General features: G+C 36.5%; 2 protein-coding genes across 2 annotated transcripts in view; both read left to right on the plus strand.

The window, feature by feature from the left end:
* The window catches only part of LOC134814961 (zinc finger protein 226-like), a 51,345-nt gene that overhangs the window by 24,513 nt on the left and 4,490 nt on the right, over positions 1 to 22,342 (plus strand). The gene's annotated exons all lie outside the window — the stretch shown is intronic.
* Positions 6,578 to 17,308, plus strand: LOC134812930 (uncharacterized). The gene is made up of 13 exons (XM_063820542.1): positions 6,578 to 6,806; positions 8,268 to 8,355; positions 8,536 to 8,734; positions 8,901 to 9,063; positions 11,193 to 11,284; positions 11,405 to 11,538; positions 11,829 to 11,929; positions 12,842 to 12,945; positions 14,038 to 14,175; positions 14,499 to 14,605; positions 14,859 to 14,970; positions 15,108 to 15,292; positions 15,811 to 17,308. Exons 1-13 carry the CDS (start codon positions 6,709 to 6,711, stop codon positions 16,012 to 16,014), a joined length of 1,725 nt encoding a protein of 574 aa, XP_063676612.1. The 5' UTR covers positions 6,578 to 6,708; the 3' UTR covers positions 16,015 to 17,308.

Genomic DNA, 22,342 nt, shown 5'->3' on the forward strand with positions numbered 1-22,342 from the left:
CTTTCTCTTTCTAATAACTTATTAATATGATTATGTTCACAGTGTTTAATCTGTAAGTGTAGATGCTGTTTCACCTTAATCTTCAAGTGCTCAAGAAAGAGTATTGCGGTTTTACAAACCGCAGAGTCTTATAACTCTACAAAACGGACAGCTTGGAGTTGAACCGTCGTGTCTCAACATTCCCTCTTTGCGGCTTCGCCCTTGTTTATGTTAAGGGCACGTTTTTGCTAGTAATTGGCGACATTATTTTATGGATATCGAATCTCGCGACTTCAACGAAGTGCTGGGGACAAGTTTTCAATAATTCATGAACTTTTCAGTTCCTATCGTTTTAAGCATCGTTAGGGCTTTCCCATGGAAACTAACTCTCATCATCCTAGGATAATCGTGTGTCGCACAGCACTTGTTTCAGTAGAGAGTGTACTCGCCTTTATGAAAGAAATAGAGTGACGTGTACGTTTCGGTCACCTGCGGAAAAAGGAAGTGAGATATCGAAAATCTGAGATAAACCCGGTCGATAAAATCCTTTCAGGTAGGTGCTAGTCAAGGTTTCATATCTTTAGACATTAAGATGGCTTCAAACACCTCGCAAAAAGTTTTCAAAAGTAAAACTTACTCGCGACTTACAAAAACTACCGGCCATAAAACGTGCCCTCATATATTTTTGAGGGCATGTTTTTTGTTTTTGAGCGCGCCGCGTGATTTTGTCTGGAAAATATTGTACATTGTATAACCACGAAAGCAGAAATTATGGATATTTCGGTTCTCGTTGTGATAGGACTAGCTTGGTCATATTTGATATTCGTTGGTAATCAACAACAATGCCACACAGCTAATTACTGTGAGATAATAAGAACTTCTCGTCAACTGTTATACAACGAAACAAATTTAGTTGTTACGGAGTGTAGGTATTGTACTTGTCATGAAGGTAGCCGAGACATAAAGGCGGTGTTTTGATCTCCTTGGAAGGAATTTAATGTATCGGTGAGTATGTGTGTGGTAAACAACACATTCTTAAAAACTCCAGTTAACTGGGGGACCACAATTACACCCAGCGTGAGTGTATACTGTGAAATAGAGCGCTGTTTGTTTTGATATCCTTGGAAGGAATGGGAGTTGTTGTTTTCTTGAAGTGGACGCTGTACTTCACTTCATGAGTGATAAGTGATTAGTGAATGATATACTCAATTTCTCTGTGTGACAGAAGTGAACAAATTATCACGATCTTGTAATTGATTATAATCTATCAGACAAAATTGTTATAAAACAAGGAAACATTGTTTCTTGATTACCGTCAGCAGTTGTATACCAGCAGTTGTATACATAGAGTCTTACACAATACACAGCATTAAAAGAATAATTTCCTCCACATTGTTCAATCCTAAGCTAAAGTTTTGAGAATCTGCCCTCATCAACTTTATATTTTCCCACTTCCCTAACACCCTTGTAACCCCGCGGGGACCAGCATGCCGATCGTAAGGTCTGACTTCTTTAGCTCTTCCGGATGCATGGATGGTTTCGATGAGTCCCATACCGATGGCTTCAACTTCTCACACTGGTCGTCTCCTTCACTGTCACTTCGGAGTAAATTGTGGAGGTAGGACGGTATAGGTTCCTGGTCGTTTAAGAAATTCAAGTATCAACTGATGAACATTGATTTAGTAAGACAGTTAGACATTCTTAGTTTACAATGATTCATGGTGTCTGTAGTCTTTACCTGCATTAATTAGTTAGTTTTGTGGTATCCGGTAAATCGATCTCTTGAATTATAGAACCAGTCATATTATTTACTGTTTACGAACCATATTAACTTGTATTAATATTATTAATACAAGTTAGAATTAGAAATTCACTCACGAACACATTCATGTATGCACTTAAAGTTAAACATTGTTATAATATGTACGTATTATATAAAATAAACAAGGGCCAAGGGGGAATGTTGAGACACGACGGTTCAACTTCAAGCTGTCCTAAAAAACTTCCGTAGAATTAGAAACTCACTCACGAACACATTCATGTATGCACTTAAAGTTAAACATTGTTATAATATGTACGTATTATATAAAATAAACAAGGGCCAAGGGGGAATGTTGAGACACGACGGTTCAACTTCAAGCTGTCTGTTTTATAAAGTAATAACTATAAGACTCTGCGGTTTTAAAAACCGCAATACTCTTTCTTGAGGCTGAGCATTTGAAGATTAAATTCAGTTATAGATCGAGCTGCTCCAGTTTGCTAACATGTAACATTCATTTCTGCTGATCCAGGGAATAATCTGTTCTAGTTTTTAAATTTCATGTTCATAGCACACTTATAAAAAAATTATAATTCATAATTATCTTAACCATAATTTTCCTCCAGACCGTATTTATTACTATAACATGCATCATGCAATGGTCTCGATACTACTTCAAACATCGTCAAATATCGTTTTGCCCGAAAATTCTGAAAACCAGAAGTTTCCGTGTTTATTATATATCAACTTCACGACATTATATTTGAGACCTTTCACGTAATTGCGTTACCCCCGCATGATATGACTGCAAGTTGGCAACTGCATATGACCTCACGTAAACTCCATCACTTTAGTTGATCTGATTACTTTGTACTTACTTTATTAATATTACCTTTATGCTTTAAGTTTAGCTACTTAGTTTAACTTTAGTTTAACTTTAGCTAACTTTAGTTTAACTTTTCAAGTAAATTTATAAAGCTGAAGCACTGTTTCTGCATTTAGTTAAGTGTTACTGCTACGGGCTACCTGTACTGCATGGAGACCCCTTGACCATTGTTAATGATTTGGCCCGGCGTGCGCTACTTCGTAGCTCGTGCCATCGGGCATTTCGAGAAGAAAGCGGCGCGCTACTTCGAAGTAATTTAGACGAGTAATATAACATCCGTCAAGTCCTGAATTGATTCACGATGTCAATGGTCAATTCTTCGCATCTCGCCGATCTGCATCTGGTTGCGAGAAGCATTATTGGATGCGCGCGCGCGACCCACCAGTAGTGCATCGCGCTACAAGTCCTGAACGACTCTTCGAAACCTTACACTAGTAACCCAGAACTTTATAATTTGATCCCAACTCGGACCCTAACGGGTCCCTAACCTAATGCCTAACAAAGTATTTGCTGAAACCGGACCCTAACAAGAAATTAAACTTACTTATACGGTCATATTTATTATTAAGCTAAGTAAAGTTGGCAAGTTGCGTTGACAATTTAACAATTTGCCAATTTGCCAATTGAAAATTTCATATTTTTATTTACTGGGCCGTGCTCAGCCTGTTATTCCACTGAATCTCTATTATGAACATAAATACAATAGCCTAAGGTCCTCAGGTAAATTTTTATTTGAATTTGAGTGCACACGCTACGCCGCGCATTTGAAAAGTGCACAAGATTTCATCAAAATTCATGGATTTATAGTGCATTACTGGGCCGCGCTCAGCCTGTCATTCCGCCGAATCTGTTACGTTTATGAACATAATAGCCTGAGGTCCCCAGGTAAATAGTGCAGTGATTAGTCATTAGTGGTGTCTGCTATTTTACCGTTTACAATTTTGTTATATGACTATAATTACTCAGAACCATTTGGTTATTTTATATTTATTTACCTCCATTCTCTTATGTGCTGAAAAGAAATTCATGTTCATATATTCTTTCTAGTAGTGTAATTTGTATATTCTCATTTACAAAAAGTCATACACCAAATGGGCATTATATTTTATGAATTGTTTTAAATTTTTTATTTTGTAAAAATGTGCTAAAATTAAATTTCTTGTTTCATTGTTTCATTGAACTCTCCGATTTTGGTATTGTCGTATCATTTCTAAATACTTTTTCCATTCTTCTATTGAATTTTCCTGGGAACAAAATCTTGACCTATCCTAACCCAATTTATTCTCAAGTTCAGCTGTCCAATCATATTAAAAAAAACATCTTTACATTTTTTTGATTACCTTGTTCAACTTTGTTTGTTTCTTTTCATTTTTGAGATGCCCAGAGAGGCATTATTTATAATGTTATATTGTTATGTTATGTTTCGTACTTCTGGAATATGTTGATCATTTCTTCGACATCTTTTCCATCCACTTTTTTGTTAGTGTAGGATATTGTAAAACTTCTTGCTAACAACCTTTATTGTATCAATGTGAATAATTTTTTTTTAGCGGCCAGGTAGCGCAGTTGGTTAGAACGCCTGTCTTACAATCGTTAGGTTGCGAGTTCGAAACCCACTGACTGCCTGGTCGTGGGGTGAGCCTCGTCGACGTTCAGCTAAGGATCATGAGTGGTCTATGCAGCCCCCCGGTCTACTCAGCCGAATACTCGAGAAATCGGGTGTGAGGGTTAAATGAGGAGCTGCACATTGCAGCAAAGTCTCGGACGAAGAAAGTATGGTACACACTACCTTAACCGTCACTGGCCAAAAAAGATCCTTCGGCTTCCTGTAATTGGCTGGTTGCACTTGTGTAACATTGTGGCTGTTGGAATACACCGAAGTAAAATAAGTGTCTACGGGTATATGGCCCCCAGAATATAGGTCGTTTTTTGAGCACTTAGAAACAGGTGTTAAAACTACTTCTAAGCATGTTTAGGGCTGTAAATATGAACATAATAACCCTTTAAATGTTTCTTGGGTAGTTGAAAATAATTATTAGGTTTTTAAGTGTACTTTTTTTTCACCTGTAAAAATACCATTTTTTAACAGGGCCCCCAGAATATAGGTCCAAACATCTGTTCCTAAGTTGTTCTAAAATTGTCACAGACAGTTATATGCAGTCAGAATATGTTGCTGAGACTGTATTGATGATGCCAATGGCTCCAGATACTAAATTGAAATGGTTTAGAGTATACTTAATAGCAAAAAATCAAAAACTACGGCCCCCAGAATATAGGTATGCAAAAATCGTCCTCAAATACTCCACCTTCATACATTTTGATGATGCCATCTCTTCAGCATATGTTCTTTAACTGTTTCTCATCACTACCCCACATTCCTTAATGCTCAGGGTGACAGAGAAAATGCAGAATCTTGGTCGCTATTTTTTTTAAAAACCTATATTCTGGGGGCCATATACCCGTAATGAGTAAAATCTTTAATTTTACTAGTTAAAAAGCTTTCATGCACTCATTTAGTAGGGATCTTAACTAAATACTTAAATAAGATTGAAGGAGTGTCCCTAGATATGATTGAGGGGGGCTGTTTTTATCTGTATCAATACGATGTGCACCTCAATGACTGTAAATCAGACATTTTTGGCCGCCAAATTTTTTTAAAGGCCTTACTCAAAATTCTGTCCCAAAACTTAAGGTCATGAGACAATTCTACGTTGATTCTGAAAATTTCATGTGAAAATATTGAAACCCTATTGAGTTCTATTGTTTTGAGCGAAGTCAGTTTGAGATATGAGCGATTTTGTTCATTTTTTGCGATTATTTGAACACAGAATCCACAGTTAGGTAGATATTGAGCTGATAATCATAGAGAATGTGTAATATATATGCTAACTTCCATATAAAGTTGGTTTCATTCAAAAATATTGATATTTGACCAATTTATGGACCAAAATCGATCAAATTTGGTGCGTATGCCCAAATATGGGCATATGGTTTTTGTTTTTATCCCATAACTCGGCCAATTTTTATCCAATTTTGATAAAACTCAATATGTGTGTTCAGGAGACTAGTAGCTACAAGTAGAGCATCCCAAAGCATGGTTTTGGGCATGTTCAGGGTTTTTGACCAACCTATATTCTGGGGGTCGTATAGACCTATATTCTGGGGGCCCGTAAAATCGTGGTGGCCATAACTTTTTTCCAAATTGTCAGTTTGCAGATGTCTCGATGAAAAGATAGCTTAAAATAATACTTATACTCATACCAGTAGCCTTAATGGCATGTGTTGGACAGATTTTTGTCATGACAATTTTTCGCCATATTTACCCCTCTAGAAAATGACAACATCGTTAAAATCTTTCGCTGTCATGACCAAATATACCAAAATACCTCATGTAGGTCCCAAATTTTTATTCAGAAACATTAGTTACATGTTTTACTCCAACCTAGCAGCAACAGATCCCATTAGTATCGCTTATCTTGGTTAGAACTGTATCCACTAACATGACCTATATTTTGGGGGCCACCTATATTCTGGGGGCCATATACCCGTAGATAAAAAAAAATATGTTTATCTAACTGATCAGTTTTAAAAATTGAATTTTTGGTCTTTCTTGTGCTTGTTACCTTACTCCCATTAAAATGAAAACACCAGGTTTTTAGCTTGTTGTTTGTGACTTATTTTTCTAGCTGTTTCAATACTATAATATATAATATATATTAGTTTACTCTTTAATACCTGTAATTTGAACTTTCAAAGTGTTAAAAATGATCAATTAAGTTAGTTAATGTAAGACTGTCTTTTAAATGCCGTAAGCCTTGTTATTCTTATCATTCTAACCAGATTCTATTTCGATGTTAATTCAGTATAACCTTTAAACTGTTAGACTTCGACATACTCAGACACTCATTGAAAACTTAAATTATCTAATAACTTACATTTTGGTTACTTGGAACAGGTAAAAAATGGTCCGCTAGAAAATGAAAATGATCCAGAATCTTACTGTATAATGAATGGTCAACAAGGTCTGAATATTGGATTGATGTGAACTGGCACCTCAGTTTTAAACTCAAATAAGGACAGAATCATGGTAGACGAGGATACCACACGGCTCATTAATAATGATCAGCCTAGATTGAGGACTTTTAAGTTCATTGTAATAGTTTTTGCTATTACACTTACCAGGTAATTTTTATAAAATAAATGGTCATTAAATTTCACTCACATCTCTTCTATATTTTCAATTGGTGGAAGTGCTTTTTACTAGCTTACCAATTGTTTCTGCAGCATCTAAAATACAAAGTAAAGGGTGTCAGTACTCGTGTGCTAGAAATAGTGCCTCAAGAGTATTTCTCGATGACAATTTTATCAAGATAAACTTATAGGATACTACAACTCAGGGGTGTAGGAAGAGGGGGGGCAGGGGGGGCCATCCCCCCCCCATGAAATCTGGGCAAGGGGCCAAAAAGGGCCAACTTTTTAATTTAGGCTTCTAAAAATTTTTGGGAAAAATTTTTTTCCCCGTAAATTTTTAAGTCAAAATTTTTTTAAGTCAAAAATTTTCTAAGTCAAAAATTTTCAAAGTTTTCTTGAAAACTACTTTTGTTCATGTTTCATGCTACCCTGATCATTATGAGCCAAAAATATTTTTTTCGGTTTTCGAAGTTCGATATATGATTTTGGACTCGAGGGTTCCCCTTTGTAATGCGATCTCGGAAGGCAGGCCTCCCCTTCGCAATACGAGCTCGGAAGCGGGAGCTCTGCTTTCAGAGGTACGTATCGAGAATGACTCGGACGGAAAATTTTCTGAGTCAAAATTTTTCAAAGTTTTTCTGGAAACTACTAAATTTGTTCATGTTTCATGCTACCCTGATCATTATGAGCCAAAAATATTTTTTTCGGTTTTCGAAGTTCGATATACGATTTTGGACTCGAAGTTTCCCCTTTGTAATGCGATCTTGGAAGGCAAGCCTCCCCTTCGCAATACGAGCTCGGAAGCTCTGATGATGACTCTGATAATGACTCGGACCGAAAATTTTCTGAGTCAACATTTTTCAAAGTTTTTCTGGAAACTACTTTTGTTCATGTTTCATGCTACCCTGATCTTTCTGAGCCGAAAATATTTTTTTCGGTTTTCGAAGTCCGCACCTTCCCTTCGATATACGATTTTGGACTCGAGGGTTCCCCTTTGTGATGCGATTTCGGAAGGCAGGCCTCCCCTTCGTAATATGAGCTCGGAAGCGGGAGCTCTGCTTTCAGAGGTACGTATCGTGAATGACTCGGACCGAAAATTTTCTAAGTCAAAATTTTAAAAAGTGTTCTTGGAAACTACTTTTGTTCATGTTTCATGCTACCCTGATCATTATGAGCCAAAAATATATTTTTCGGGTTTTTTTTTCCTTACCCTCGAAATTCAGGCTTTGGCGCGAAGCGCCAAAAAATATTTAGAATTTGGCCCCCCCCCCCCCCCCCCCCCCCCATGAAGAAAATCATTCCTACACCCCTGCTACAACTAGAACTGCAACACCATGTATATAATGATAAGTATAACATGGTTTTGTACCACATTTAGAATACAGATTTGTAAGTGTCATTAATTATTGTCATACAGACATACGATATAGTAATTCACGTGGTATTTTTAAGGTTGCTATTCGGATATGACCGTGGGGCACTAGGAGGAGCCTCACTTGGGTGGTTGGAGAAGAAAATACTGACTGATGCTCAATACAGTGTTAGTTGTTAAGATTTAATTTTAGCAAGGTCTCCCTTAAATGATTGCTAATTTAATAATTTAATGCTAAATTTACTCAATTGCAGTGTTATGATCCATTACGCTGTGGCTTTTTCACAAATAAATTTAATAGATGATAAATAATTCTGAAGAGTCCAATTTCACTACACTTTATTTCAGGAGCTAGTCAGTCTGCCAATTTTTGTTGCTATAGCTGGGGGTTTATTTGGAGGATACCTTCAGAACAAACTAGGAAGAAAAGTGTCAATTCTCGTCAGTGTTGGGTTCTACGGATTAGGATTGACTCTTTGTATTATGCTGATAACTCCAACCTATAGCATTCTTATGGTTGGGAGAAGCTTGTGCAATTTTGGTTTTGGTAATTTTGCTTGAATTATTTCTTGAATGGTTTTTGTATGGGAGCACAAAATATGATAATATATCTCATCAAAAATTTCTCCCCATGATGTATATTTTACAAATCTAATTAAACGACAAGATTAAAGTTTCTGTAATTTGACAATCACTAAAACGCTGTGTTACAGGTATGGGTCACGTGACCAGCTTAGTGTACCTTCTTGAACTGACACCCTCCTACATGAGAGGAAAGATACTGGTTGCTAATCAGATGGTAAAACCCTTTGGTAACAGTGTGTCTGGACTGGTTAATCTTGCTATTTCTAAAAGTGTTGGCAGCTCCGAGTGGAGGTATGCTAACTTAAATAACAGTGGGTTTTAATCTCTTATTGTAATGGTCCATGCATGTACATTGTACAACCGTTTAGTGCTCAGTGCAGACATGCTACTAAAGGTCTATTGTTTGTGAATAACTCGGAATGAGCAGAGTTCAGCTGTATTCATGTATGTCATGGATTATACAACAGTTTGGTTCTTAAAAGATGACATGAATATTGAATAACCATACAAATCGTGCCAAATTCTTTTTATACCAGAAATTAAATGCACACAGTATGATAAAGCCAGGCCTCTACTTTCTACTGTATCCCATGTTAAGTGTACTTGAATTAGATCATGGCGATCTAGCCGATCTTGTTTACAAATAATAAAATCTCAACATTTATAAATGAAACACATAATCCAAAATTTGATTTTGCTTGGAGAAGTTATCTTTTGACTCTTAAAGATGCGAACAAAATGAAGAAACAGACTTTAGGCTAGAAACTTTATTGAATTGTTCAAATGCGACTCATAAATATAGCCCCCTTGAACTATAATCCAAAATGTACTTTTAAAATAATGAAAGCATTTAACGAATGAGGGAGTACTTTATTTGGTCGTTTGTATCAACTCCAATAATCATTGAGTGGAAGATATCCACTTGCTTCATGCCGGAGACGTTGGTAACTTTAACCCAGCTGCTTCCATTTGGGCTGGCTACACTTATCCCGGATCTGTAGTACAGGTTCCCGTCTTTATCTACTCCCACTACAACTCCCGTCCCTGATGCTATCCACCTCAACTGTGGAGAACTGGAGACATGTTGCCAGTTCCCCCCAGTTGTAGGATTGTCACCGTAAGTGTTGGGTCTGTAGTAGGACCAACCTCCAGAATTCACTCCCCAAACACCTGCCTCTCCAGAACTGATCTGGGCCAACTTACCAGGGATATGTTGCCAGTTCATTCCGTTGTATTTGTAGATATCATGGTTTACATTAACTGCCCAGGTGTTATCACCCTCACTGGACTCTATCTGTACCAGACCTCCAGGGATTGTCTGCCAATCTTTCCCGTCTCCCCGTCTTATTGTGTGATCCTTTCTAGTTGCCCAGATATTACGTCCGCCACTGGACACAGTCCACCAACCTCCCGTTCCCAATTGTGTCCAGTTGTTTCCATCAAGCCGGTACAGGTTTCCTTGTCTGTTCACTCCCCATACTCCCTTTTTACCAGCAGTCACATGAGTCAACAGACCTGGTAATGTCTTCCATTCGCCGAACTGAATTCCGTAGGCACAGCCTGATTAAAAATGATATTGATATAATTTCCCATCATAGTTAGATAAAAACAAAACACATTGCTCCCTAAGTAATAAGTATATAATATCAAGGATTGGCAATCATGTAAACAAAGTGAAAACGTTTTGCATTAAGTATAGTTTTGTAATTATTAACTTGATTTCCCGAAACACTTTAGTTGTAACTTGTATTTACAATGAACACGTACATTAAATAATATTATAAGACATAATATTACTGACCTGTAGCAAAAAATAAAGCTGTTATGAGATTTAAGCTCATATTCCTCTACAAAACAACTTCAATGTTCAGCACAGCAGCGAGTCTCTTCTTTTATCAGCTGTAAATCAGCTTTATTAACTTTATCCACGTTGATTTTCTCACTTTTGTTGACAGTTAGCTCCATCAGTTCATCATAACTTTGTCGGATGTCTCCTCAAAGTGTTTAAAGGATAACGAATCATTGATCTTGCCCTTTGATCACCACTTCGTTTCTTTCTTTTTTCTTTCTTTCAAGCTATCCAAGGCCACCTGTGTAAAACTGACAATGATGGAACCGTCTCATGTTTACCGATTTGTTTTGATGATAGTGTTTTATCTATATTATATATCATATAAATTTGTTATAATATTGTGTTGTAAACAATACTTCATTCTGGTTTACATAAAATTGTATGTTTGCCTAGTTTTTTAGTTTCTACCCTTAATTATTATACACATCATTTAGAAATATCTTGTCCTTGATTTAGTGAGATGAAGAATAATGAATAAGTCGGCTCAATGTTGACCGCAAGGGCCTGTAGGCTGTAACAAGTTAATCTAAGTTTTAGTTAATCTAAGTCCCTAATTATGATTTGTCAGGCTGATGCTGGGCTCCAGTCTTATCCCCTGTGCTCTACAGTTACTACTCATGATACCTATACCCATGTCCTACAAGTGGCTCTACGCTAACGGTAAGACAACGTTGTAGAACGCTGATCTCATAATTTTGATAACGAATAATTTTACAAAAATAGCATTATTGTCTTAAAAATTTGCCAAATATTTAACAAATATGTTATTAATAACGTTAGATAAACTGGAGCTGTCACAAAGAGAAGCTGATAAGCTGTATGTAGACCTCACTAGAGCCCAGTACAAGAAGCTTCTAGATATTAACGCTGAAAAAGATGACGACGACAGTTCCTCTGTAACGGCAATACAAACGGTTTGAAATATGAATTATATAATCTTTTTAGGGGATAATCATTTATGATATATAATATGACTTTTTATGTTTGATCTTAGTAAGGTTCCAACTTTAACAACTGGATTTTAGAAAGTTTGGTGCATCTGTCGAGGCAATTGGCCAAAGTTGCATTATGTGACCAGTGACGTGTTATTAGTTGCATTATGTGACCAGTGACGTGCTATTAGTTGCATTGTGTGACCAGTGACGTGACTAGTGACGTCACAGTGACGTCACAGTGACGTGACCAGTGACGTGATATACCGCAGAAGCGAAAGCCGAAGATAAACCGTAGTATTGTGAGACGGATGGTAACTGTGGCTCTGGGGCTCATCATTGTTGGACAAGTTTCCGGTTTTTCAGCTGTTATGTGAGTAAAATTCGGAATGATAATTAACTTAATTAAATCTTAACACCTTGTGATTTTAAACAGGATTTGCGGTAAAATTCGAATCTAATCGTGTAAGGTAGGACTTGGGGTAATCTATTAGGGTCGACTATTTCTTTAGGTCTTTAAAACAGTTTTTACTGATAGTCAATAGTCATATCTGCATTTAACAGTCTATTTTATCCAGCAAGGGTTACATTTAAATTAAGATTACGTTACGAATAGGGTTAATTTCAGTGTTTAGCTTATCAGTAGTTTTAAAACATAGTGTAAGGCCTGTTTTCTACATCAATTTAACATGTAGTGCTTTTAAAACTACTGATAAGCTAAACAAACACTAAAATTATAAATATTAAGATATAATCTTAATTTAAATGTAATCGTGAATAGACTGTTAAATGGATTGTTAAATGCAGATATGACTATCAGTCAAAACTGTTTTAAAAACCTAAAGAAATACTCGATCCTAATAGATTACCGCGAGTCCTGCCTTACAAAACCAACTTTGGTCCTGAATTTCCCATCATCTTGACCTTTTAACTAGCATCAATCTTAAGTTATTAGGTAATATAATCGAGTTTTATTCATCAAAAATACATTTATGCGTTTCGACCCAACGAGTCTATCAGTTCTTCTAAAGAACCAGACACGATTCGCTCTCGTGCCAACCCTTTTAGGAAAGTACCGCCATTGTGTTCTACGCCCTCATTTCCTCTGCTCTTGTGTCTTCCACCCAGTGTCTTATACCCACCATGGGGAAATACGATAACTAACTTATTGATAATTATCACCAGTCGAGTCCCCTCATCGAATAGAAATGCAAGGCAGTAATTCTGACTTTCTTTACTCTTCATTTAGTTTTCAATAAGTCTTACTTAATTCTTCTTCCTTCAGGTACTATTCAGTCCAGATTGGTCACACAAGTGGCATTGGTGACGGTAATGACAGCACAGGGGTATTCCTTGTCAGCGAGGGAATTTTCGTAGCTAACTTTGTGGGTATGTAACTCTACAGTTACACTTTGGTGTTTGCCTATATTAAGATTTTAAAGTATTTATTGAAATTTGATCCTTTTCTTATTTTAAATCAATCCACTTTAGTTGTAAGATAACTTTGTATGATAACGATCTCCTTTATTTGATTGAATGTTTGAGATTAAATTAATGAATGATAACATTTAATTATATCTTTAAAGTGAAAGAGCTTATAATGAAGAAAGCTGTACTAATTAAAGTACAAACACAAATCACAGCTCTGTGTAATACCACTTCAATTAACGATTTATAATCTAATAGTCTTAATTCGTAGATTAAAAGGGTTACATTTAATGATTTATAGCGGTACAATTTAAATTCCTCATTTATTGTGTTAGTATCTAAGCTCCGAGGCGATCATTATGTTCAGGACTGCTAAACATGCTAAAAAATAACGGATATGAGCCTGATATTACTTAAAACTGACAGGTTACCTGAGAAAGGTACAGATTGATGTTCTTGCACCATATTTACAAGAGTAGGCTGGTTCCAAAAATGCTGTGACCTACTTAAATTATCAGAATGCTCATAATTTGATATGCTAAGTTCTTTACCTCATGGAATATTGATGTTTGTTACTTGTAACATTAGTATACAGTATACATACTAGCGTTTCTCAGGAACATTACTAAACAAACGTCAATTTTGTATTATATTATATATGGTCTTTAAGAGGCTAAGCATGTAAAGTAACAGTTGTGAGGCTCACTAGTGGAGAGTTGATAACAAGTTTCAGTACGATTTATAAAAAGCCAAAGTATGTCAAGACTAATAAACTGCATGTACATTATATAGGTGGTAAGGCATTATGCGTCACGCCAGTACAATGATTGTACTCATAGTAATCGATGTTTGTCCTATGTGACATTTAGCAACGCTGAGATTAGCCTCTTTAGAAACAAGCGTGTAACTTAGAATTCAGACAATGACTCTGAGCTCGGTGTTAGAATCTGGCATGATATTTTAAATACCAGTCCATCCTAACTTACTTACTTGTACTTACTAACTTACTAACTTGTACTTACTAACTTACTAACAATGTGCTCCATCCTCTAGGTGTGTTGATATCGCTACTGTTAATAGAACGGTTAGGTAGAAGAAGGCTGCTGCTGATATCCCAGATTGGTACGATATGCTCTATTGCCCTCATTGTTACTGCACTCTTCCTGGTTGACTCCATGGCCATGAGTGATGGTAAGAACTCAAAGAAGTCTCTTAAAGTCTCTTAAATTTTAATATGGTTGAACTTAAGCTTATTACAAATATTAATTCAAATAAAGCCCAGGACCCAGATGGTATACAAATTTGGTCTTTACTTTAAATGAAATAAGGTATTTATATCCCGCTCATATGATTAACCAACAACACAAGGAAGGTGGTTAACCATGTCAGAGCGGCTGAATAAAGCTTGTGTGAATAAAAATGAAATAACATGAATTTATCAATACTCACTGCCTTGATCCCATTTTCATTCACCACCTACTCTCTGAACCCACTAATTATTAATTACATTTCAGACCCGTGGCCGAGTGTTGTTAATACCGAGTGTTTGGTTGACACCTGTACCTCCTGTGTGGCCCAGCAAGCATGTGGGTTCTGTCAGTTCAACACTACTCTTGGCTCGGTGAGACATTTTTTAGTAATTTGTACTCGTATCTTGATACAACTCGTATCAAGATATACAACTCGTATCAAGATACGATACAAATTGAGTTTTTGCCAAACATTCCGTTTGTGAGTATTTCTCTCGACAAAATAACAGCACCCTGCATGGTATCGTAATTGAAAACAATGGTCTGAAATAATCAACAAGACATTGAACGATATAAAAATGGTTACAAACTGTGAGTCTAATATTATATAATATCTCCATCTAGACTGGGTTCTGTATAGACGGTAACGTGTCCCACTCTATCCTGGACCGATGTGAGACCCACGGGGGGACCTACACATCCACTGACTGTCACTCTAAAAGTAACTGGTTCTTAGGTCAGTGCCGGAGCTTATTAACTCCTCAATTACTACAGCAATAAATTATAGCTTTCATGATTTAGGATTGAAATATTTAGTTAATATCTGTAGAGCAGTTTCCAGTAAAGTAAGTACCTTACCCCCAACATTTTCAGTGTTGTCGATCATAGCGTTCGTTATATACTTCTCCATCGGACTAGCCCCCATCCCCTTCGTCATAGCTGCGGAGATATTCCCCCAACATCTGCGGGACATGTTCACAAGTATCTCAGTCTCTACTTACTACAGTATGACTGCTATTGTGTCTCTTTCGTTCGGAGAATTATATCCTATTATAGGGGTGAGCTTTAGAAATAGTGTGTTTTCTTATCTATTCGTAAATCTTGTGACTCAAACTTTCAAAGATACGGTGATATTATGCGAGTTTCGCCGGCGTGTTCAGGAGTTTTTTGTGACTGAGCTGCAAACAATTTCTTGTCAGCTGCTTTCCATAAATTTCATTATAGATTTGACCTAGATGTTACCTAGGCCAGGGTACCTAACCTAAACAAGCTATGAACTGAGTATATTTGCAAAAGAATGTGTAGAAACATTTCTTATCTGCTCAAATTCCAAGCCAACAAGGACAAGTTCTGTAACTCGTGACTTCCTAGCTGCATTATCGGGTATCACGTCATTCCATTTCTAGATAACAGTTTCACTGGCACGCAACACACTGTGACGATGTTGTTGAAACCCTAGTAAATATAGCAAGATAATAGCAGTCAATAAAATAATAATCCTATCCGTTTACAGTGTGTATAACCCATCTTTAATCAATCCTTTAAAACTTAAAAGTATTTAAACCTCTTTCTTCAGATAAAGTACGTGTTCATGCTGTTCGGAATTCTGTCAGTGCTGGGTCTTTTCTTCGTCATCTGCCTGGTGCCTGAGACCAAAGGGAAAACCCCAGCCACCATGTACGAGCTGTTCGAGGAGCCCTGGTGTTGCGGTGGATCACGTGGGGAGTACCACGTGATTAACAGTCAGGCGAGTGATGAAGAGGACATTGTTAACACGTGATCAAAATGAAGGGAGTGAGGAGAATGAGGAGAATATTGTTTGATTGCTTTTAACTGCTGATGATCAGATCGGGCAGGGTTTTCTCAAAACAAAATAGAGGGCTATAACACTTGTAGTGCTCCTGACGAGGTGACGTAAGGTTTGGAGTCGTGTTTCACACGGGGGTGCAGGGTAGTCAGATGATGTGCTATCAGTAGTTATATTATGTTATCAGTACTAGTCACGAGAGCGTGGTTTAGCGAAAATTTCACGAAAAGTTTTTGCAGATATTTGAGATACGTCGGAACATTACATAAAATGTCTTTAAGGATTCAATGAAATAGGATGAAGGATTTCTGAATGATTTCTTTGTGTTTATACTTTATATTGTGATGAAAAAGCAGCAGTAATGGTAGTTGCACGGTAAGCAAGAAACTTAGAAATTTCTTTTCTTAAATTTATATCGGATTCTGATCGATTAGAAGTCGACCTTCGAGATCACAGAAAGTGTATTTTGATTGCGGAAAGTTAGGGCACCTTCAAATTTTAATCAATGCAGCTCTCTTCAAAGTTTCAAAATAAACACATTATGCACATTGCACAAGTAGTTGTGATTTAATTTTTACGATATATCGCTATTTTTTAAGTTTAGGGTTTATAAGTTATCAATATATTTATTGCTTCTGCAAATTGGGGATCTGATTTTGTTGCACTTGCGTGACCCCACTAAAACATCTAATCAGATTCCCTTAAGCAGTTTGCAGGCTGATTAGATTTATCCTTTACGGTTTAATTAATATTCAAAATACTTAATTGTTACAGTTCAAAGTTGATGCTCGGTCGTTCTTTTTACTTAGTAACAATGTTCAGGTCAGACTAATTTGTTCGAAAGTTGCATTAGTTATACAAAAACATTTGATACATAGTTACGTGGTAAAAAGAACGTCATGTTTGTTGCATGCCGATTTAATTATTAATTTAACTCAGAACTTATTACGAATTTGTTTGTACTCATTCAAAGATCATGACGTTTTGTATTCAGATATAATATATCTGTTTTTAAACTTTGAATGAGGCAAGCTATTATTATGATCAGATTGATGATAAAAGATCAAAATCAATTCTTGTAAAATTATGACTTGACGTAATTTAGCAACTTAATGATTAGTATTATATTAGTAGTTTTCAGTTTCGGTAATTTGAGAAGAAAATTGTGTTGATATGTTTTTGAAGTACACTGCGTTCAAGTGTTTGTTCCGTCAATGATATAATATTACTTTTGATATTTTGTTCTATTTTAACTTTTATCAGATAATACATTGTGTATAACTTTCTTCGCTGCTTTAATGTAAAGTCCCTGAAACTGTCTTCACGGTCCAAAATTTATCCCGTGGCATGAATTGTGATAGAGGTTCAATTTCTACAGTCACAATAATACTCAGATAAAATATTAATGTTAATTTTCCAGTTAGTTATCAAGTTACACATTCTGACATCGCACCGGGGGGGGGGGGGGACGTCGACTAAGTGTAGTTTTGGATATTTTTCACTAGACACACCCACCCCCTTTGCGGTACTAACTGTTTTTTTGGATAATACGTAAGACACCCACCCCATTTGCCGCCTTTTGCGGTACTAACTGTCGAAAAATCTGTTTTTTGGTATATAAAATAAGATACCCACCCAGAAATTGCTTTTTTCTAAAAAGAGCTCATTTAAACTTTAAAGGAAACTTTACAAAATTTTAAAAATATTAAAAACCCCAAAAAAAACCTTTAAAAACCTCAAAACCCATTCCCAAAATTGAAATTTGAGGTAAAAGGGTTTTTTTTGGGGTTAGACACCCCCTTTAGTACCATGTACTAACTGTTTTTCTGGAAAATGGGCAGTAGACCCACCAGTTAGTACCATGTACTAACTGTGTTTTTAGAAGAAAAAATGGCCCAAAAATGACCCACCCACCAACGTGATGTCCGGCACTTGGTACCTGATCCCCCCCGTCGCACCCGTTTCTAAGGAAGGCAAATTAATCGATTTCAAATTCTCTAGGGAAATGATAAACATACTGACAACCGGGTATATATTAGAAGCGAATTTTTGCACGATATTTCGCCACAATTTGTTAATTTATCGTTGTACTATCTCGAGAATACATAACTTCGTATCGGCTTATTGACAGTAGGGTCTGCAGGAACTATAATTGTTCTTGCCTCATTTCACACTATTAGCAAGTATGTTACACTATTAGCAAGCATGTTTCACATTACATTCCATCGTAAGGCTATATCATTTCTTTCTTAAACTTTACTGATTGCATCGTATTGGTTTTAACCTCACTATTGGATAAGATCTGCGGGTTATTTATTACTTTATTACTTATTAGTTTAACTCTCGCATCAGACCAACCAGCTGTGATCAGGACTAAACAGTTGGAGAAGTTATTAGGGATTGCTGTTGTGGAGCACCATTGTGAACGCTTCTGTACTATTTTTGTTTACTTGATACTTCCTAGCTGTTAAAATGTTTGTTCCGTTTTTCGTACTAATAGGGGTGTCCTTGTGTCGAAGAAATACAGTCAAAATAAAGTCGATCAAGAATGTCATAGAAATATGGTTCAAAGTTAGACCGACATTTCAATGTTCTAATGTTCTGTAATCCAGAGAAAGCTGAAAGATACAAGTGCATTTAATATGAGATTCTGCTCAGGAAACTGGATGATAATTTAACTTCCTTCAGAAAAATAACATATCTCTTTGCTAATTATGAAATAGAGTACTCGATATCATGCGTTGCTCTACATTGGAACAACACGAACTATACTTTGGACATAAATTCCTTACTTATTTACTATTTGAACTATTTAAACATTAGCAAGGGCAGTAGACTAGTTTAACACCGAATTACTCTTATGTTTTGACTGTAAACTGCGGCCTCACCGAACTATGTATCTCTGTTTTGAGGGGTATGTGTTAGTTTGTTCATAAGTTTAAAGTTAACTGTCTTGGCAATCTTCGTGTTTTGGTCACTCTAGCTCTTAATACCACAGTACTAATAAAACTCTATGAGTATCGTATAACTAGCGTTCATTTTATATGAAATAAATGTGTATGATTTGCATTTGATAATAGGCTATAGCAACCTGACAAAATTTTACAATTGTTAGTCAAATTAAGACATAAGTTAAAAATTCGTGATGGAACAATAATTAATGTCCTGACATGAAACGAGGAGACCTGTGCGCATCTCATTCAGAGTAACCCAGTTTTAAGTTTTAACAACTATAGTAAGTATATATAGATCAACAGTTGAGGCAGTTGAAGTACTAATCAAATGATGGATTAACACAGTGCTATCTGAGTCGCAAAGTGAAGGATATTGGATTAAATACAATTCAAACGAAATGAAATGAGGTATTTATATCCCGCTCGGGCCCTCGGCGCTCATATGATTAACCAAAAACATAAGGAGGGTGGTTAACCATGTCAGAGCGGCCGCTCCTACTAAATCGCTCGCCCAAATTTTAAGAAAATTCTTGTGAAAAGGCCCTTTGGATATGAAATTGATCTCAATCGGTGTATTTTTGGACGCTGATTCCGAATCACCCCCCCTCCCTCGATTGTTTAGGGCTCGGGATAGGGTTAGGGTTGTGGTAAGGGTTATGGTTAGCTTCGGGGTTATGGTTAGGGTTGGGGTTAGGGTTTATGTAAAACCGTTTTGTACGGCTGCAAAACCATAAAAACCAAAGTCACGTGACATTTTTGGGCAAGCGAATTAGTAAGAGCCCAGAGCGGTTGACTGTGAGTGATGTGAGCAAGTGTGTAAATGTAAACAGAAGTATTGTTAAATCATGAGGCAAAGACATTACAACATCTTTTATTATAAACCACACTCATCTAAACTTAACAAAAGAAACCGTACAATTTAATGTATCTAAGTGACTTGAAATGTGAAGTAAATGTATTCGACATGGCGAATAGTCAAATAGTGTGTGGAACGCTACTATTTTGTGTTTTGATAAAGAAGTAGATTTGGTTAACTTTCCTATATCCTAGTTCAGATTACATTTTAATCCTGTATGAATATTGGATGTAGATATCTTAAACGTATTTCTTTAGCTTGTACGTACAGAAATACCCCGATTTACCGCGGAGTTTTGGAGAAAAGGAAACGTCGCAGTAAATCGGGGTTCATGATAAATAGGGGGTTTTGACTGTTTACATTATGTATGTTAAACCCTATTTGGTGGAAAGGAAATGACCGCGGTAAATCGGGGTTTGCGGTAAATTGATGTTTCAGTATATTTGTTTCCTATGTTCATTTGTAGTTACTTTTCACCCCATTGCTGGTTACATTTCAATTGTACAGATTTATTTTAACCATTGTGAGTTGCAGCTATGTAAAGTAGTAAAGTGTAATTCCAACGGTCGTTTGTGATAAAAAACATGATCTACATTCTACCCAGTACCCATTCAAAAGAGCAGAAATTACCCAGATAGCAATTTCTGGTATGAATTTATCTTTGTCTTCATAATTATTAAATAGCAACCGAATGACTCATAAAACTGCCCCATATAATTGACTCATAATATTGGATATGTAATATTCAATCATACCATAGTTTCAATTACATTATGCTAGAATTTAATTTTATTAATTTTAATAAATTCGCTAGGTTACTGATGCGCGTGCGTACTGACTCGGAGAACGAATTTGATAATATCGTGGATTCATTCTCAAGCTTCTCAGACAAGCAAAACTCCCGACTTGATCTTGAGGCAATCATCGGTCGAGTTAAAAGTTTTGGAATTCAGAATGCTGAACCAATAATAACTTGTCTTGATCGAAGCAGCAACTATGACATCATTCAATCGTTAAAAAATCCCACATTTAAAAAGTTATGGGAAAGTTGTTGGTGTCTTCAAAGATTGGTAGACACCGGGCGCAGAAGAAGAAACACTGTTGGGTATTCTGAAGAGGATTCTGAAGAAGAAAGAGGGCGCAGAAGAAGAAACAATGTTGAGTATAATTCTGATGATTCCGTAGAGGATTCTGATGATTACTTGTCGAGCGATGGTGAATCTGACGTTTGTGAAACAACACGTTTAATGAAGCGGATACACATTGAATCTGTGAAAATGTTTTCAGATCATCTTTGGTCGGACTACATACTAGATCTACCCGGTTACTGGTACACTTGGTGTAACATAACTGCTATGGCATTCCTGCAAAAGCTTATTCCGTATACACTACCTTTTCACGTGTGGGAAAATATCATATCCTATCTAACTCCGAAACCCAAGACTACACCGTTCTATTTGATTGAAAAATTGATAGTAAACGACTTTATTAAAATTGGGACTGTCTCTAAAACTGATAGATTGCAAATCTTTGAGAAAAGTCTACTTCAGGAATGTATATTTCTTTGCTCAGAGCTCGTTAAAATGTTTGGGATGTTGCTTTATTCCTCTCAGGATTTTGCACAAGTCAGATATTTGTCAGTTTCCATAACCAAAACAGTGCAACTATTCAATTCTATGATGATGCGACTCGAAGGATTCCTCAATGTCCACAACGACATAGAGGCCTCTTCCAACTCCGGCAGTATCAGTATAATGCTAAGTAAAGAGTATTGTGGTGATTTCAGCGAATTAATGGGTGCTCCAAATTTTGAAGGCCAAAAAATTTCGTGTTTTATAATTCAGACTACGAGGTTCATTTGTGCCAACGATGAGTTTGAGTATGACTCTCCATACTTTGCTTGGCTGGATCAAAAAGGCGACATTTATCGCTTAGTATATGCTAAGAAGAGTGTTTTAGCATTGATGGAACCGAAAGAAATAATCAAGATGAAATCGTCAGAGAATGCTATTAAATTAATACGCTCTAACGATAAGCCAACTATTCATTGCTCTGGAAGTATCCTAGCGGTAGTTACCTCTGAGGTAAATAATACCACGGAACGGAGTAAGTTTTTGTGGGTTTGGGACTTCGAAATTATGCCAAAGAATGAACTGTTTAAGTACAATCTAGATGGGCTGACCGCATTTAGCAAAGAAAAGGGCCTGGTCACGGAAGAAATAACTTCAATTGAAAACGTTGGGCTGACAAAAAATGGCTCTCATATAACCATCGTTCTTTCAGTGATATCGAAATCATCCAACGACTGCAAATCAGCATCAACATTCACCTTTGTACTATCAGTAGACTTACAGCCTTGCTTACATGGGGATGAGACGATGTCCCCGACCATCAAACACATACTTTCTGATTGTATGCTCATTGCTCTTTACAAGAAATTCGTCTTTGCTATTGGGATCGGTGAGAGACCTTCACCTATGCTGATCCTACA

The sequence above is a fragment of the Bolinopsis microptera genome, chromosome 1 (genome assembly GCF_026151205.1).
Source record: "Bolinopsis microptera isolate Bmic1 chromosome 1, MBARI_Bmic_1.0, whole genome shotgun sequence".
NCBI classification, from domain to species: domain Eukaryota; kingdom Metazoa; phylum Ctenophora; class Tentaculata; order Lobata; family Bolinopsidae; genus Bolinopsis; species Bolinopsis microptera.